Source organism: Chamaea fasciata, unplaced genomic scaffold (assembly GCF_029207755.1).
Source record: "Chamaea fasciata isolate MVZ Bird 193981 ecotype frontalis unplaced genomic scaffold, bChaFas1.0.hap1 SCAF_1, whole genome shotgun sequence".
NCBI lineage: Eukaryota > Metazoa > Chordata > Aves > Passeriformes > Sylviidae > Chamaea > Chamaea fasciata.
The window spans coordinates 20,564,646-20,584,494 of record NW_027094086.1 but is presented as its reverse complement, the minus strand read 5'-3'; the positions used below and the strand labels follow the sequence as shown (position 1 = coordinate 20,584,494).

Here is a 19,849-nt window from a genome sequence, read left to right as displayed (position 1 = left end):
GCTGGTAGTCCAAAACTTGCTCTAGAAAGTTAATGCTACTTTTTAATCAAGTGAGATGAACCATGGGTGACAGAAAGGAAGAATTCGCAACAACCAAGACAATTTCTGCAAGACTTAATGTCAGAAGTAAACTCTGTTTCTGTAACAATCCATTACGACTACACACGCTATTGTCTTTATCCTAAGTTGCAGGAAGAGCAGATCAAATATAAATGAACAACTGAGAAGAAAAGAAGCATCATAATTATGCAAAGGAAATTTAATACATTTAGGGTAAACTCCTGACTACTTTTTTCATTCATCTGAAGCTGTGTAGCCTTAAGGAAGTGATCCAATTTATGGAACTGAAACACAGTACACCAGAACTGCATTTCTCTCCTTGCCATGAAACACTCACATCTTGGGTTCCAGCAAAGGCAGCTCAAGAGGTGACATTTAGAGAGAGGATCAAACTTCTGTGTGCCTGTTGTAATGGCATGTGCAGATGCAGCACACAGCTGGAGTGCTCTGAAGGGTACTGCCAACGTTTCTTTGGTTTATCATAAAGTACTTTTATGTTATTCTTGCTTTGCCTTATCTTCCTTCCTTCCCACACATTCCTGTATTTATTACGAAGGTTCTTTAAGGACTTGTAGATATTCCTTTTTGTAAGGGAAAATTTATGTATCAATGCCTTTTCTTGTAAATAGCATGTTCAGTAGTAAGACTTGCTTCTTGGGTAAGGAGACATATATAGATATAGATATGGGATACTTAAAAGCTGAAAAAAGTAAGAATACTGTTCTGGACTAAGAATCTAATCCTTCCTTTTACAGCCATTGGTTGAAATGTTTGAGAGACATAGATATTGATGGCAAAGAATTAAATAAAATTCTTACTAAATAAAAATCTTACTAAAAGCTTGGCCTACTTTGAAAATTGCATGCACTGTCCCTGTTTAACATCACACAAAACATTTGCACACACTGTAGTATTTTGGCCAAAATAATTTGCCCTAACAATAAAGCTGAGAAAATGTAGAACAGAAAGGCTGTTTTTGTTGTTTTGTTTTGTTTTTTTTTACCTAAAAGTGTGTCTGATTGTGAATAAGCAATTGAATGCATTGAGCAGAAAAAGTAAAACTTCATTCTGTGAATTCTCTAGTAAGAACAGTCATCAGTTACTCACTGCCTGGTACTTGGTAATCCAGGCAAAGAAATTCTCAATCATGTTGAGAGAGATTTGAAATGAGATGTTTAAAAATGAGAAATAATAGTTGGACCTCATTAATAACACCCCCTCCCCCCCAAAAAAATGTCTTTTGTGTGAGAGAAAATGAGTACAACACACCACTTAGGACTGAAAATGTAATCTAACAGGAACTACAGGAGCAGACACACCTTGAAAAACTTCAGGGCATTTGTTTAGAAGCTGACTGATGTACAAAGAAACTCAATGTTTTACTTTAATTCTTGGGCATTCATAATGCCTTTCAGATTTTTAATGTTGTCAAATAGGAAAAACGAAGTTTGGATAGCCAAAGATTGTCCAAGATCCTGGGAAAAGGGTTGGAAGTGCTAACGGAGCCTCTTGCCACTCAGGCCACTGGGTTCTGCTTTTTCAGAACTGCTGAACAAACACTGTTTTCTAGGATCTTTCCTGCGTACGATTAAATGTGAGCCCTAGTGATGAAAGTTAGTTTTGAGGCTTTGAATTATCTTCTAAAAATTGCTAATCAAAGCCTTTTCCTTCCCTGTAGCCTTTTCTTATCCTTATGAATCTTCACTGTTCACCAGACGTCCACACATTTCTGTGCAGAGCCTTTGTCCCAGCCTGCCTGGATCAAATTCACGTGATTCACCCGTGTCGAAGCCTCTGTGAGAAAGTGTATGCTGACTGTAAGCAGTTGATGGACACTTTTGGAATTGCATGGCCTGAAGAGCTGGAATGTACCAGGTATTTTTCATATTGACAGGTGGTGGGAGTGGTATTTTCATGTTTGACCCAGACTGAGTTGAAAGTCTGAGGCAGAATGTTAAATATTACCCTGCTGTAACTTCCTTCCTCCTTTATTAAAATCTGTTATTCAAATGATCGCCTGCATTTTCTGCCTGTGACTTTTTTTGCCACAAAGTTCTGCTGCAGTTCTTTTCAATAATCAGATCCCTGCAAGAGGTGGCTTTTTAAATATACATTTCTAAAATTTTAAAATACTATATGTTACAGCATAGATTTTGCTTTGGTTTCTGATCTCTAAACAAGGGATGATCATGCTTACTTTATTAGGGTTTTAGAAGTAATTGCTCATAAGATAATGAAATATAGAATATTCTGTATTTGAACAGACACAGAACATTAAATAATAGAAACCTTATCTTGCTCCTAACTACTTAAATGTGCCAACCTACTCTTGTGTTGCTTTTCCACTACTGCCTGCCAGAAATCTCTTTTTTGAAATGTCACCTTTTCCTCAAAGATGTTCATATGTCTGTTTCAGATAGAGGACAGTTAATACTTCATTTGGGGAAAAGATGTCTACGTATTTAAAATGGAATCCACTGGAAGCACTCCAGTGCAATATTCTTGAGGTTATGACATCCAGCTGTGGATATTTATAAATTATTAAGGCCAGATTGTTTGTTTGTTTGTTTGTTTGTTAACACACATCAGGTCAAGAGGTATAGGAAAGGAACAGAGACTGGAAACTCATATAATTTTTCTAACCCACATGCAGTTGCTGGTCTGTGCTGGGGCTGAAGGAGAGCTGGGTCAGTAGTCCTGTGGATGACCTCTGGTAGAAATCAGTATTGGAGTCAGTATGACAAGTGGCATTGATGCCATTTCCCATAGTTCCGCAGAAAAATAGAAGTTATGGAGTTTTAAGACAAGAAGGCATTAACTTCTCCCATCTTCTGTGGGGTTCTGTGCAACAATAATGCCCCTCAGCCAGCAGATATCTTCAAGGAGTGTTTTGAAAAAGTAGGGCAATTACATGTGAATCCACTTATTCAATATACCTTTGAAATGACATTTTAAATCAAAATATGTTTTTTGCAGGATTTAGTGCAGCTTTAAATTATTTTATTACTGCTAGCATTTAGTGTAAATTAATCTTTCCTGTTCTTATGTGAAGTGACACCTCCCTGGTAGCCAATACTGAAAAGTCCATGTCCATGTTCTGAGAAGTCCAGGATGTTCTTAGAGCAGCAGAGATCCTGCTGGAGCCTGTGGAAAAGGAGCTGGCATGAGCATGGGCAGTATCTGGAATCCTGAGGTTCACACTTCTGTATTCTTACAGATGAGCATGAAGCTGGTTAAGACAATGAGTGAATGAAGTTCACCCTGTTTCCACATGTACTGCTCCAGCCTGTGGTTAATAAAAGAATTTGCCATAGAATCAGTTTTCTTAACAATTAGTCTGGATTTGGTTGGACAGTATGATAGTGCAGTAAAACAAAGAACTGAAGGAGTTTTTTAGCTGGAGCTGAGCTTGGATACTGAATTGAGAGAATCTTGTAATAATGTTTGACAAAGAATGTTGAGGTAACAGAATTGTACTTTAAAAGCTAGAATGCAAAGCTTGTTCCTTTTAAACTTGGGGTGCATGCGGCCATAAATCCCATTTTGAGTAAATGCTTTTCCTGCTTGAGTTATATAATCTTATTTGAAGATACATCCAGCACTGCTAATATGGTATATAAAAAGATTATATTTATCCATATAAAAAGATCACATCTTGTGTCCAGTTAAACCCTGGAGCAGTTGAGTTTTGAGCAGTTTTTAGATTAACATCACAGAGCTAGAAAATTGCTGAAATACTAATAATTTTTACAGTGCTTGCATTTTCTACCTAGATATTTTTTGGTTAGGTAGTTTCTTGTTGGCAATGAAATAGCAGTACAACACAAAAAATTATACTAATCATGTACTAGTTATTAATTATGATGTCAGTCTTCTTCCTTAATTGAAGCTTGCATTTTGACAAGATTTTTTGCTGTCAGTTTGTTATCAAAATTTAAAAAAAAAACAACTACTGTAAATGTTTATGTACATATGTAAAAGTTTAGTATAATTTAAAGTGTAGAATGATTGCAATTTGAGTAGTGTTTCATAAACTATAAAACAGCAGCTAGAGAGCAACAGTTAAGTGAATGCAATTGAAATTTTCTGAAATGAAGATAGTTGAAGTTTGGTTTTTATAATGCCATCTGATTTTTTTTCATATAATTTCACATTTACATCATCTATAAAATTTAACAGTGCTTAGGATCAGATTTTTCTCACATCTAAGAAGCAATTCTAGTTGAGAATGAGGGCTATTGAGATATATCCTCTTGTCTTTATTTGTTCAGACTGATCAATTGTGATGAGACTGCTCCTGCCACTGCTGCTGTAACCACAAATGTACATGGAACTCAGAAGACTCCAAGCCAGATCCGAAGGGATTATGGATTCTGGTGTCCCCGACACCTACACACTACCAATGGACAAGGCTACAAGTTTCTAGGAATTGATCAGTGTGCACCCCCATGTCCCAATATGTACTTCAAAAATTATGAATTGGATGTGGCAAAAAGCTTCATTGGAATAGTTTCAATCTTTTGTCTTTGTGCTACGCTTTTCACATTCCTAACTTTTCTGATTGATGTTAAAAGGTTTAGGTACCCAGAGAGACCAATCATATATTATTCTGTCTGTTACAGCATAGTCTCTCTAATGTACTTCATTGGATTTTTACTTGGGAACAGAACTGCCTGTAATGAGGCAGATGATAAGTTAGAAATTGGTGAAACAGTTGTTCTTGGCTCCCAAAACAAAGCCTGTACTGTCCTTTTCATGGTTTTGTACTTTTTCACTATGGCAGGAACTATATGGTGGGTGATCCTGACAATCACTTGGTTCCTTGCCGCGGGAAGGAAATGGAGCTGTGAAGCTATTGCACAAAAGGCCATGTGGTTCCATGCAGTTGCCTGGGGAATACCTGGTTTTCTCACCATTATGCTCCTCGCCATGAACAAAGTCGAAGGGGACAATATCAGTGGAGTTTGTTTTGTGGGTCTCTATGACCTGGATGCCTCTCTGTACTTTGTGCTTTTGCCCTTGTGCCTCTGTGTCTTTTTCGGTCTGTCTCTCCTTTTAGCTGGCATTATTTCTCTGAACCACGTGCGGCAGGTCATTCAGCATGATGGCAGGAACCAGGAGAAGCTCAAGAAGTTCATGATCCGAATTGGAGTTTTTAGTGGTTTGTACTTGGTGCCGCTTGTAGCACTTCTTGGATGTTACGTTTATGAACTGGTGAACCGGAAAATCTGGGAAACTACTTGGGTGTTTGACCACTGTGACCAGTACCATATTCCTTGCCCTTATCAGGCAAGTAATATTTTCCTTTATAAATAATACTGTAAAGTTAATTAGCAAAAACCGTTATGCATATCTGCCATGCCATGAGTAAATTATTTTCACATTAAGGAATCAGTTCAAAAACATGGATTGATTAGTTCCTCTTTAAGTCAAAAACAATGGAGTATTACTTTTGCTTTCAAAGTTTCAATCTAACTGGTAGCCTTCAGCAATTAAATTCCGACTTGCAGCTCTAACAGAATATATAGCTTTTTCATGATCTCTGAACCTCATGTTACAAATTGTGATGGAGGAGGGTCATTCTTCACAATATTCGTTTCTAAAAGTACTTGCTTAGTACTTTGGTGCCAAGCTCAGTATCAAAGTATATAAGTTGAATTTTCATCAATTTCAGTTGAAATTGAAATAGTGATTCTTGAAAATTTAGACTAAATTGGATTTTAAATGTTGCTTAAAGCCACAGATGTAGAACCACTTTTTTCTTTTTTTCCTTCAAACTGTAGAAGTGCAAACTGTTTGAAATTACAGAGCAAATTTCCCTTATATTTTTTCCACAAAAGCTGTTGTTTGCAGGCTGATTTTCAGAAATGCAAAGAATTCTTTATTCAAAGAATAACCAAAAAAAAAGGCAATTAAAGAAAAATACTTCAACTTAAAATTGTGGAGGTAGTTGTATTTGACATTTGCCTTTTAAAATCCAACTGACTTGGATAGACTTTTAAATCTGTGTATGTTCAGTGGATTAAATCTGCTGCAGTTGCAGGGAGTTTTATATACTTACAAGTATTATTTCTTTCAATAAATCAGTTTTGTAGTGCTTGAATATGATATGTTGGCATAATAACACAGACCATGTATTTTTAGCCTTTAATTAGCCCATTGGAAGGAAGAAATATAAACATTAAATATTACACAAAGATCTGCTCTGTGGGATCTGTCCCTATAATAGACAGTGTGTGCTAATTGTGGAATAGCTTAAAGTGGTGTGCTTGGCCTTGGCTTACCTGAGCTGGCTTGTAGACTTTTGTTATGTTTGTCAGATGAAAACCAAATAAAAACAAACTGAAGTAGCTAATGTTACCTGGCTAACAAAATAGTGACTTTCATAGATGGGTCTGGCAGATAAGACAAGTGGCATAAATTAAATTTGCAGCATGAGAGCCCTGATAATGATCTCTCACTGAGTTAAATGTTTCAGCTCTTATGATACAGCTCTGCAAATAGGTGGATTAATTTTGCAATAAACAGAAAGCTACTGTGTAGCTCCCTGCAGCTCCTTGAAGATGCTGTCTAATCAGATTAACTTGCAGCTAATGCTTCCAGTACCTGAAGGGAGCTTACAAGAAAGAGGGAGACTTTTTACAAGGGCGTGTAGTGACAGGACAAGGTGGAATAGCTTTGAACTGAAAAGAGACTAAGTTTAGATTAGATATTAGGAAGAAATTCTTTACTCTGAAGGTGAAGAGGCACTGAAACAGGTTTTTCAGATAAGTTATGGATACCTCATACCTGGAAGTGTTCAAGGCTAGGCTGGACAGGGCTTTGATCAACCTGGTCTAGTGGGAGGTGTCTCTGCCTATGGCACTTGGGTTGGAAATTGAGGATCTTTAAGGTCCCTTCCAACCCCAAAAACAATACCTTCTGACAGATCTCTTCTGTGTGTATGTTCAGCTGAACCACATCTGACTCGTCTGTACATGTCTGATGTCTGTTCACAGCACAAACTTCAACAAAGAGCAACAGTCATAAGGAGAAAGTCTCACATTTAAGAAATTTGTTTTCTTCATTGGAAAAAATAAATCAACAAGTATATTTTCTTCTTCACATTTATTAAATTTTGTTATCTTCTAGGCAAAGGCACTAGCAAGACCAGAAATATTTTTGTTTCTGATGAAATATTTGCTAACATTGATTGTTGGCATATCTCCAGTGTTCTGGGTGGGAAGTAAAAAGACCTGTTCGGAATGGGCCAATTTCTTCAACAGAAACCGCAAAAGAGAGTAAGAAATTTTTTTTTCTCTGTTTTTTTAAAGTGTGTACTTAAATTTGGCTTTCAGACATGTTTCTTTATATATAGCTCAGGTAATCAAAATGTTGTCCTCAGAGTGCTTGGGCATCAGCGGAATTCCATTGGAATGTGGGGAAAATTTAAATATACAGTGAACTTTTAGCAACAGTCTCTAGAATACAGAAGGTATTTTCCTTTGCTGATTTCTCTTTTGTAGAGCAAGAAGGTATGTTGCTGTGTTTAGCATTGGCTAATACATCTCTGGTTCACAATCAAAGGAGGAAAGATAATTTCAGCCAGCAGTTTAGTTCTTTTCATGTGTTGTGACCACTTCACACAGTGCTTAGTACTACATTTACTGTCATGCAATTTTTTTTTAAATTAAACAGAAGAATTTCATTTTATTACCTAATTTAAGCAAATATATATATATGAATTTAAACAGCTTATAAATTATGTCTCCATTTCTTGTAGCTGTAATTTTTTCCAATTCTTTTTTATGGCTTGATTATTTCTTTTCAGATTATCTGTTACTTATAAATCATATTATTGTTTTAGATTGTTTTGTTTCTTTGGATTTCACAAGGCAGTAGTCTCTAAGCTCTTTTTATTTTACACCTACATTCCTCAGTGGTGAATTTTTAGCTTCCTTTCCCTCTCCCCTCTTTTTCCATTTCCTGTATAATTTTTTCTTGTGTTTCAGATGTTAATTGCTTTTAGCTACAAGGATTTAAAAATAATGAAGTCATTTTTATAATGCTTGCCTTTTTTCATTTGAAGAAGGTTGACTCTATATAAAGTTAGTAATGCAGCTGCTTATGAGCTAATCCTTCTTTTCTCTCTAGTAGATCAGTAATTCACTGTAGTCACTGGACCTATTTGCAGAAGTAAGAAATGTAGAAATCTGCTTTATATATTTATATCCAAAGATATTACTTTGGAGGCATTATAATTTTTTTCTCCTCTATTCACATATATTTTTTTCCCTGTGTTCATTAACATCCAGTTGAGGTTGCTGTTCTTTCAAAGTTTTGTGTACTACTCTTCATTATATTATAGCTAAGGTTTTCTTCTTTGTTTAGTTATGTGCCTGCACTCTCTTTCAGTCCAATCAGTGAGAGTCGAAGAGTGCTGCAAGAATCATGTGAATTTTTCTTGAGGCACAATTCCAAAGTTAAACATAAAAAGAAGCACTACAAGTCAACTTCACACAGACTGAAAGTAATTTCAAAGTCAATGGGGACCAGTACAGGAGGCACAACAAATCATGGAACTTCTGCAGTAGCAATCACTAATCATGATTACTTAAGCCAAGAAACTGTGGCAGAAATTAAAACCTCTCCAGAGACATCTGAGAAAGAGATAGAGGCAGACGGAGCATCAGCCCGAAGGGTTGAGGAAGGTGAAAACAGCGGAGATCAAATGTTACCCAGTGCTAAACTAACCGTGGATCAGGTGGAAAGGAGAAACAAAGGAGAAAGCACGTGTCATATGGGTACTTTGGCTGAGAGTATGAAGAGAGTAGGTGAAGGAAGGTAAGGTTCCTGAACTCAATATTTTCTTTGTTTATACATATTACCATTATTTTTCTTAGTTTTCTGTTTCGTCTCTCTGAAGAATCAGGGTTTTCTCAGGATGCAGCTGACCTTCAGTAGCTGTCAAGAGAACTTGCAGACTGTGGCCATGTATGTTTAGCACGTGGGCTGTTTTGTATTTTTGTAGGATTTTTCTTTTCCTTTCAAGCATTGCGTGTTGGGATTTCAGCTTGTAGGATATTCTTGCCTTGTTGAACAGTGATCTTCAAGAAACCTGTGACTGCAGTGCAATTACTTTGAGAGGTGATGGATCTGAAGAAGAGCAGTGGTGACTGTAGTCACCAGTAGGAAAACACTAGTAAAAGTGTACAGAACTGTGCTGCATTTTGAAAAGAATACAGCTGAAGGCATATTATGATTTCACTACTCCTTTTTTTCCCCAGTGTAATGTAAATTAAACTGTGATTAAAATTTACTGTGTTTTATTTTTCTTTACTTGCAGAATAACTCCTAAAAATGATTTTAGTGAATCCCCTTCACTACAAAGGAGCTGTTCCCAAATACCTGATATCTCACAGTCACCTTCCATATCACTCCTTGTCTACTCAGCTTCAGACACCAGAAGGGAGTTGGATTCAGGAAACAGTTCTAATCCTTGAAAAACTGAAAATTTGTATGAACATTTGCATTGCATAAAACTGACATGAGTTCTTTGTTATACTGGAAATAATGGATATTCTGTGCCTTATTAAAAAACACACATATCCTGCTTTGCACTTAAAAAATGTATGTTTTGTTGTGGGGACAGCTAGCAATAATGTACTGTATTTAATCCTGTCCAGGACTAATGGAAAATAAAGTTCTGTAGAACATGGCAATAATGTAAGAAGAAGATGAGAGACAAATATTATTCCTTATATAAAGAACACTTTGTAATGAATTGCATTAAAATAATGCTTAGAAAGCACTGTTAACTCTCAAGGTATAAAATTCCATGTGCCTCTTTGATATTTTTCAAAACTTTAATTTTTTCTCTTTTTTTACTGTCTCTTAAACAACACTATCACTTATTTAAGTGATGCACAGATTTCTAAATACTCTCTAAATCATGCATCATGCTGTATTAATTATAGCACTGGTTTATGGTAGCTTGTACACTGAATATGAAAGGGAATCTGAAATTATAGGAGTTTATTTTGTACATAAAAATGAATTTTGTAAATAAGTGACTGCATAAGGTCAATCTTTAGAACTACTGTTTTGTATGTATTGTACAACCTTGGGAAAGTTCCCGTGCTTCCCTTAGGGTGTTGCTGAAGCCAACAGTCCCCTGGTGCTCAGCCAACACGACACAGTTCCGAGAAAAGCAGGTTGGACCTTTATTCGTAACATGCACTGATACTTGGGGTGTGACGGGTCCTGCTGCAGGGACGGTGCAGAAGGTGCAGCACTGTCTCAGAAAACTGCCTCTTGGAGCCTCTCCTGGCATGGTGCTCCAGGCCATGGTTCCCAAGGGAACGCCTCAGGCTCTGGGGCTCGGTGGGCACAGTCTGACATGCAGCCTTTGGGCTTTTGTCCTGAGTTGGTGTGACAGCTCGTCTCGTATGCGAGTAACTTTTTTTTTTTAATGCTGTTAGGAAATAACTTGCAGATAACTGCTGCAAATAACTGTTGAATTATTAATATGCAGGCTTCTTTAACAATCTATTTACTGAGAAGACAGCCTTAATACTTTTCCTCCGAAACCTAATTTTCTATTATGCTACAGCAATATATTTTCTCTAAATCAAAAAGGCCTTGATACATATAGCCTTTCTTACACTAGTGTTCTCAAGAGCAAGTACTGCTGATATGGATAACAATTTCATTGTCTGGCTTCATTTGAGTCAAGATTTTTTATTTTAAGATCCAATGGGATTTATTACTTGAGATAATTTGGAGACAGATTTTGTTGTTTTCTAAACCTAAATGTTCAGTGCATTTTGTAAGACTGTCCAGCATCTTGCATTTGACCACTAGTAAGAGTATTTCTCAATGTTATGGTATTATGCAGAGAATTTACTGTGAGTTGGGGCAGCATTCATGGTGATGCACTGAACAATGAAAATTGCATGGTACAAAGGACATGTAAATGCTGGAACAGCAGGAACTATGGTTCTGATAAACCAAAGTTATTTGTTTTTTCCATCATGCATTAAAAATGGAATTTCTTTACCTTTATATTACATTATCTACATTTTAGCATTTGTAATTTATTGCCTTCAATGGGATAGGCTCTTTCTTTCAGAATTTTCCCATTAAAAGTACGCAGAATTCTTTCTACTAGGTGGACAGTAAGAAAGATAAGAAAAACCTCCTGTGAAAAGACACGCTAAATACCATTCATTTTTCTAGTTCTGTTTGTAACCAGGTAACTTTATACACATGTTCAGTAGTTTTGTTATTACTGTATTTCTTAGTAATAAAATATGCTGTTGTATAATAAGAGCTTCTGAGTGGATATTTCTCAGTAGCTAGATGTGGCATGTTTGTCACTCTGCCTACTACTGTGGTATTTTTGCACCTAAAACACAAGTATTTCTTAGTAGGGCTGCATGAGTTAATAAGTGTTGCAATGTTTTTATTCCTCCTGTATGAGAAACTGAGACAGAACAATGCTGGGAATTGTTCACATGAACACAGACCTATGAAGGAGTGACGAACTTAAACTAGTTCTTTCATCTTCATGTTTACGGCATTTTTTCTTTCATGGCCTCTAAAGGCCTCCTTTAGATGATGTAGAATGTGTATTTCCAGACTGCCCGTGCTGCCACCTTCCTAAAATACTGATATTTAATTTTTTAATGTTATTCCCCCTTTTTAGGAAGTTCTGAAAAAAAATTTCTTTAGTGGTAACTGCTCTAAAAAAGATAAATGCAAAGTAATTTTGAAGTTATACCAACACTGTGGGCTTAAAAATAGATAAATTATCAAAGAAGTGTGAAATGTGAAGCAATAATCAAAACATTGGCAGTGAAATGCATCAGTGGTAGATTGAGACTGTGTAGCACTTAGTGTGTTCCAGGGCAGCTGTACCAGAAAAAACAAGAGTCTGAATTCCCAGGGTGATCTTTACAGCCAAAGAGGCTGTGACCTCTCTGGGTGCTTTAACAGCCAAGTGCCCGAGCAGTGAATGGAAAGTTAAAGTGCTGTTTGAATGCTCACATCAGGGATGAGAGGAAAGAAACTGAAAGAAAAGGGGCACAGAGATGAGTCAGGGCCTGGAAGACTGACTGCCTTATGGTGAGGGTCAGTGCAGAATCTCATTAACAGCTTCTCTAACAAAAGGTATTTATTTATTTGCTTTCCCCTTATCTGAATGAAGTTAAACCATTCATGTTAAAAGGGCTTTTCTGAACCTGTGAGAATAACTTCTTGGGACATCTCCATCAGCTGAAGTTGTTTAATGGAGGCTGGCAATCCTCTAGAAGATGTACTCTAAATACAGCTACTTGCATTGATACAGCCATTTTAGTCTTGTTAAGTGCCACTGATTGCAAGAAGCTAAAATAAAGGATACTGACAGCTTCTCCAAACCTGGAATTATGTGTGTGAAATAGTCTTCCTCTGAACAAAGGTGTCATAAATCACTTCAAATTATGCATTACACTGAATTTTCAGGTTGCATAGAAAATATTTTAAAGGACAAAATAAATTCAGCATATCAAATAATACTTGATTTGTGAAATAAACAGCACCTGAAATTACCAACGTGATACTTTTATGGTACATGTTGTTTATACTGTGTCTTACTGTTCTATTTTGCTAAATGTGTTTAGTGAAAACCAGGGTAGACTTTACCTAGAGTGTAAATCTATGCACATGCTTGAAAAAATAAGTCCAAGTTTGAAAATATAACAAAATAATGTTTGTAACATTTAAAAAGTGCTACTACCAGAGAAGAAAAAAAAAAACAAACAACAAAACTTGCAGTATTTAAAATCTGTTTAAATCCTTCTGGTTATTTTAAAGTAAAAACCCCAACAATTCAGCGATGGAACACCAACAAGCTAAAGTATCACACTATTTTCTTTGACTACTGTTCTGCTGATTTTCGGAGAACTGTAGCTCCTTTTTCCCTACAGGATACAGAATATATTTGGTTTAAAAGGTCAAATCCAGTTTAAATTCTGAAGAAAAATATGAAAAAAAATGCGAAGTTTAACTTCTTTAATAAAAATAAGCTTAGTATTAATAGTATTAATTATAATTAATTAGAATTAATAAGTTTAGTCTGCTAAACACTGAAAAATGTCATAGCTGAGGAGGATGAGGAATCCTGTTTTGCTGTGAAGTTTGACCACCCAGTCTCAACATGCTGTTTTAGAAGGTTGCACATCAAAGGAGAGATTCTGCATCCTTCCCTTCACACTGGCCACTTGTTGGATCAGTCTTTGAAGGTATCTGGCTGCTCTCTGCCTGCGTTCACTGGTAAAACTCACTGCCAGTATTAACCAGTGGTATTTGCAGTAATTGAGATGGCCGACACTAAAGGTATTTCAGAGTCTCGTGAGTATAAATGCTATTTCCTGCACATTACCTTTTTTTTGCACTTATCCTTTCATGACTTTACTCTTATTATACTTGCATTTTTAATGGACTAGAGTTTAATTCAAGCAACTTATACCATGTGTTCATGAGCTTTCTGGTTTTTAGACCTAGAAGTGGAGCGCCGAATGTATTTCTGATGTATGTCTATGAAATCCACTTTTATTAACTGGATTTTACTTCCTATTAAAAAGCACTTGAGATTAAAAGTATAATTAAAAGACTAAAAATATGCCAGGATGTTTATATCTGAGGTCTTTGTTAATGTTTATTCCCTGCATTTCAACTTTGATCACTGAAACAAAACGTGAAATAAAAGTTTGCTTTCTTTCAAGTTTTACTAGTCGAAATAAAGCAATGGCCAATGAGATCTTTAAACAAATAATGATCTACCTTCATTAAATGAGTCACAGGTGGTTTCTTAGCATAGACAGGAGCTGGAGAGGGGAGTAGTTCCTGCTGTTTGGAAGAAAGTACTTTTTGTGGAAGGGCAGTGCTAAACAGGTGCTTGATACTGGGCAGAGGTGATGTGGAGGGACACTGGCCTCCCTCCCAGAGAGCACACTCAGGTACAGCAGGATGGTCATGAGAGAACATCAGCAGTTTTAAGGGGAAAAGTATTTTAGGACTTGTTTTTGCCATACAAGGTGAAGAGAAAGAGCAAGAAGACATTTTATTGCCATTGAGTAGGTTTGTCAGAGGGGTGAGGGGGGGTCATTAGCCACCAAAGGGGTCTTAACAGGAAAAAGGATGTTCCATGTTGGTTGTGTATGAAGGACTAAGAGAATGTATGTCCCAGTTTATCTTCCTTACCTTACTACATGAAACTGGATCACAAGAAATTAATAGTAAATTAGTTATTAGTTGAAGACTTAAGCTATCTGGGAAACATTCCCTCCAGACCCAATTCTAGTTGTATCATACCTACTATCCAAGAGTGCAGGTAAGTCTTGAATGACCAAAGATGGAGGCTTTGAGGAAGCTGAAGCCGTTGAGCACTGGGTTTGAGTCACTGATGTTGCCCACTGGAAAGAGTCCTATCTGGGACTTGATCTCCTTCCAGATTCCTCCAGATCTGGCTGTGATCTGGGCTTCCAAGTAAAGAAGAAGTGGATGCACTACAGGGATAAATAATCTAGACACGTGAATCTGTGAAATGTGGAGATATGGCACTGACAGGTGTGACGTGCCAGTGGGTGGATGAGATGCAAATGTGTTGGGCTGGCTGAAGTAGGGGCTCACCATGAAAATTAATTTATTTTTCTTAATTTTTTTCTTGAAATTTTAGTAGGCAAGATTATCCTGAGAAGGACCACTAAAGATGCTCATAGTTGTGATGAGATTCTCTATGAAGAGAAATGGACAGTCACCAAACCAGCAGGAAAACCCAAGGAAGCACACACACACAAAAAAATTGACTTTACCTTTTAAATTATTCTTACTTAATATTACTTCAACAGCATTTTTAGGGCACACATCCTGAAAGTTCCTCTGCTTGACAATGGGAAATTATGAACTCATAAATAAGATCTTTAATTAACCAAGAGGTGCTGTAATTACAGCAAAGTGACAATGATAGAAGCAAGGAAACCACACTAAGTTATGCCTCACAAAAACGTAGTTAGACAAGCACCTGCTGTAAAAATATAACTTAAAGAAGGGCTCAAAACCGTATTTTTCTTCACAGGAACCTGGTGGGTCTTTTACTGTTCTGGCCAAACAGATTTTCATCTCCACATAAGCCAGGGATTCAGGTGCTTGATCCTTTCCAGTGCCATTGCACTAGTCAGCTGTCGATACAAGTCAAATAAGATTCCTATATTAGCACATAAAACAACTTTAATGCAAGAGTTTACCTGTTTGAGTATCCTCAGGGCTAAAGGATGACCCCACTGAACCACTTGTGGTGAACCTCACTGTGCCTGACCCAGCAGCCCCTGTCCGTGTGTTGCCCTTTCAGTGACAGTGGGTCATCTGTGAGCAGATGCTGGGGGTGCTGCCCAGAAGCTCCACAGCCCTGCTTCCCTCAAGCCATGGCACTTTGGCACTGAGGTCAGTGTGGGCGTGAAGAGCCAGGTCACAGGAATGCCACCAGCTTCCAGTTCCACCACTGCATCCAAGAAGCAGAGCTGCAGTGATCACGTGTGTTCTCATCTGTCATTGTTGTTTGGTTCTGCTCATCTGTCTCTCTTCTGATTTTTTTGCAACTGGGCCAAATAGTTTGTTTTTTTGACCAAATCTTGCCTCCACAGGCTTCTGTGCAATTTGTGTGTGCCTGTTATGGTGGCTATAGACCTCTGGTTTCTGTGAGTCACCCTGAAGGGCTACAGAGCCCTGCCTCAGCCCTGCACATAGTTTGCTTATCCTGAGGAACTCCTTTTCAAAGGGTTTACTGGACACAAATGAAATAAAACATTTCAAAGTTCAAGTCTATTCCTTTAATTTCAGGATTATCACTTATTCGAGGTACTACCTTCCAAAACTGGAAGGACAAACTTCTGGCAGTGCATTTGATGAATGGTGTAAAAAAATGCAGATTGTGCCCTTCATTTGAAGAAGCCTTCCTGTCTGAATGGAGCACTGTATTTCACATCCTAATAACCATTTATTAGCGCAGGATTTAAGGAAAGTTAGCTTTTCAGTTCTGTATAAGCCTTTCTATTCACTGAGGTTTCATGAGGTAGCCAAGTGATTTTTTTACCACTGACTAATTCCCAGCCACTCTAATGAGCAAATGTTCCTCCTGAGACTCAACTCTCCCCTTGCACGTGATGATTCACTGGACACCAAGTGAATTTAATTTTAAACTGGGCTGAAATAATTTTACCATTCTACAAGTCCTTGAACAACCCAATCTAAGTGGACCTGCTTCAGCCAGATGTGCTCCAGATGCCCCTGCAGACCCAAATGTTTCCGTGACTGCAGCTGGGATTGCGCCAGCTGCTTTTGGGAGCAGACTTGCAGAGGTACAGACCAGACCCCTTCAGGGTCTGGAATTTGCAACCAGCAGTCAATTGAAACAGTTTGGGCTTTTCATCACAAAGTTTCACTGTGGAAAGAAACATCTGGGTGTCCTGAGTTATCCTTTATCAGTGAAGCAGACAGTTCTCCCAAATAGTCTTATTAAAGTTTATCTCTCTCTGACTGTTTGTGAATAGTGTTTAGTTTAAAATATTCAGTGCCTCCATTATTATTGTAGAAACACAGCTATAAGCAAATGCAACTATAAATCAACTGATGGCTTGGACAGAAAAAAACCAGATCTGCCTGGAACCCCAGCAGGCAACGGAAGGAACTGTTTCCATAAGTTTTCGCTGGTATCTGACCTATGTCCTGATCGTCACTTGTCAGAGACAATGTTAAAGATTTATGTCCAAAGAAAACATAATTAATATGAGTAATAAAACATGGTGATTCTCTCTTGTTTTCTATTGTGTAAAATAAATATTTCCTATAGTAACATTAAGAACTGCCATGTGCTTATTCAGAAATAAAGAATTAACACTTATCTTCAGGATTTTTTTCCCCCACTCAAAAAATGCTGTCCTCATGTATGTGAACACAGGAGTTCTCTTCTGCAGACAAGCCTCTGAAGGGTGAGCACATGCCCCAGATTAGATTTTAAGATTCAAATGTTAATATGTGTGCCTGCAAAGCACTGCTGTGGCTATAATGCTTTTATCATTTTATGTAGAAGCTACTGGAAGATTTTTTTTTTAATAGGTGTATCTGTGCTAGTAAAGCAATAAAATAGAAGGAGAGATGTTTTGGATTTTTTAAAATATTACTCATGCTATGTGAATCATATATTTAAATTAATAGTTGTTAGAAGGAACTAAGTCCAAAATCTCCTTGATTTTTATGCAGTTCCAATGGCTTTTCTTGTGGAAGAAGTTGGAATCAATTTCTTAAATCTGTAATAAATTACCCGAGAGCTCTTGCTTTAGTTTTCTTCTACAGCAGTACAGACAGCTCTTTGTCTCCTTGATCAGACAGGCAGCCTGCAAAGAGCCATTTGAAAAATTCAACAGTTTTCCCTGATCTCAGCCTTTTAGACCAACTTACAACTCACCCTGGAATGTCAGTAATAAAGTGAACAAGATCTAAATTATGAAGTCCACAGTTAAAAGCACCAAGGACAGATTGACAAGGATGCTGAGCACTGCAAAGCTAACCTCGAGTGCTCTGCTGTTACCCAGGGGTGTAATAACATGCTCCCCAGAGTGACACAGAGATCAGGCTGCCAACCAAAGTCAAAATTCCCAGACATCCACAGAACAGGGAAATGTATAAAGCAGTAAGAGTTAAAGGCAGACGAAAAGTCCAGGTCTTGGCACTTACTTTACTGAGCCTCTTTTGTCTCAGGATCCTCAGCCTCGAATTTTCTGTAATATTTAGACATCTAAGTCTGGTGTTTCTGGTTCCCTGCAGTTATTTCACACTGTAAAGACTAAGGACTGAATAAAAATTGAATTGAATAACAAATATTTACTGGTTGAATTCAAACCAGTGTGCTAACAAACAGTATTCATAAACCGGAATAGTTTGGACAGGAAAGGCAGAGAGACCCAGTGACCCCATGGGCAGTCCCTTGAATTTAAATATGTTATAGCTGAGGTGAATGGAAACACATGTGAGTATGGGAACATCCTCCTCTCCAGCCTCATGTGTCTGGATTTTTGGAATGCTGAGAGGCTATGTGAGGGGGAGAGCAGCTCAAGCTGCAGCAGAGAGACTGCACTCATGGCATCAGCCTCATCTATGAGCATCTGCAGTGCAAGATGCATTGGCTGTGCCACGGTGACCTTGTGTGAGCCTGCCCGGGCTGTGCAGGAGCAGGCTGGCCATCTGAGAGATTTTAATGACATATAGTCGCGGATGTAACTACTCATAATATTTGCTGATATATTTCTGAAGCCACATATAAAAGATAAAGCCTATGTCATAAGGCAGGATGGATCAAATGAAGGAACCACTAATTGGTGTAGTATGGGTCGTGGTCAGAGGATGCTCAGGCAAGTTTATTACCACTCCTTTTAGCTGCAAAATAGTGAAGCCAAAGTAGATCAGTAGTTCTGATTCAATTTGAGTATCTCACCAGCATTTGGCAGTGGTTGGTGCCCTCATAAACATTTAAATATATCAGACGCCTACAGAACATAAGCCTAACAGATGGCAAGGCTTGCTTGGGCCGAAGAAGGCTAAGGAGGATGTTGACATTTCTGTTTTCCAGAAGGAAATGCACGCTGCAAGTCAAATGAGTGCTAGGAGCTGCACAATGGACTAATCAGAGCTCAAAGCAGATGTCCCACTGTTGTTTGCTAAGACTTTCTCTTACAGTTCTCCTCAGTTTGCTTCCTCTGGCAAAGCCATTTGGAATTTCAAAGCTTCTAAACCACAGCTAAATATATGGTGACCAATCCCAGGCGAGGAAATAACTGTGAATGTCCATGCAAATTTTTTTCTCTAAAATCCTGAGTGATTGCCTTAGGAAGGTGTGCAGTGCTGCTGCACTGTGCACTTCAGCTGTTGCACCTTGCCTGAGGAAATTAATTCTGTAATGCAGAAATCTGGCACCTTGTGAAGGGACACGCCTTAGCAACAGCCTGTGTTGATGCTGAGGATCCTCAGCCCTTGGTAAGGACACTTGTGTGAACATGCAGGTGACACAGAAATCAAACATTACCACCTTCACAGTCCTGCCATCAGTACAAGCCAGAGGCAGCAGGGTTTGCTGTCAGCACTGCACAGTTGCTCAATGAAGCCTCTGCCTGTATGTGTTTGTGGATGCTGACTGAGGTTGTCACCAAAGCAATTGTTACAATTAAGGATTTACATCATTCCATAAATTTTCCCAGCTGGTTTAGGGGAACAATTATTTACCAGCTGTTTTTTCAAGTTGGCAGGGTGTAACGCTGCCCTTCTTCACAAGGTAGGAGCCCTCACCTCAGCAATGTGGCTGACATCAGTCCCAGTTCTCAGGACAGTGTGTGATGGGGTTGATGGCAGCAGTGTGACTGACCTGCGGTGTAGATCTCACTTCACTGCTGCTGTTCCACCAGCACAAACATGGAAAGGCGAGAAAGGCAGAAGTGGCTTGAAGTGCAGAGCCACATGAAGGGGTTCAGTCAACACAAAAATGTGGTTCAATGCAGCCTATTTGAATGACTCAACTTCTTGTAGCATTTTTTCCTGCAGGAGAAATGTGTGGTTTTGTTAAATACTTCAGGAAAAAAAAAAAGTTGAAACTTATCTCCCCCTTCTGGAAACTCTACCTCTACATGTCCCATGAAGTTTGCAGTGTACAGAAGCTACCTCTCAAACATTTGTTTTTTCTATTTTGAATTCTTGAGGACATATCACATCCTTTATTTTACAG

At 38.0% G+C, this 19,849-nt stretch overlaps 1 protein-coding gene across 2 annotated transcripts in view; it reads left to right on the top strand.

The window, feature by feature from the left end:
- The window catches only part of FZD6 (frizzled class receptor 6), a 29,845-nt gene extending 15,755 nt beyond the window's left edge, over positions 1 to 14,090 (top strand). The window contains exons 3-7 of one of the 2 annotated variants that reach the window (XM_066177568.1): positions 1,739 to 1,935; positions 4,332 to 5,349; positions 7,192 to 7,340; positions 8,455 to 8,883; positions 9,386 to 14,090. In XM_066177568.1, the coding sequence (XP_066033665.1) occupies positions 1,739 to 1,935; positions 4,332 to 5,349; positions 7,192 to 7,340; positions 8,455 to 8,883; positions 9,386 to 9,542 (1,950 nt within the window). In that variant the 3' untranslated portion in view covers positions 9,543 to 14,090. Of the gene's footprint in view, positions 1 to 1,738; positions 1,936 to 4,331; positions 5,350 to 7,191; positions 7,341 to 8,430; positions 8,884 to 9,385 lie in introns of both variants that reach the window. The other variant, XM_066177563.1, reaches the window with a different exon arrangement.
- Positions 14,091 to 19,849: the final 5,759 nt, after the last annotated feature.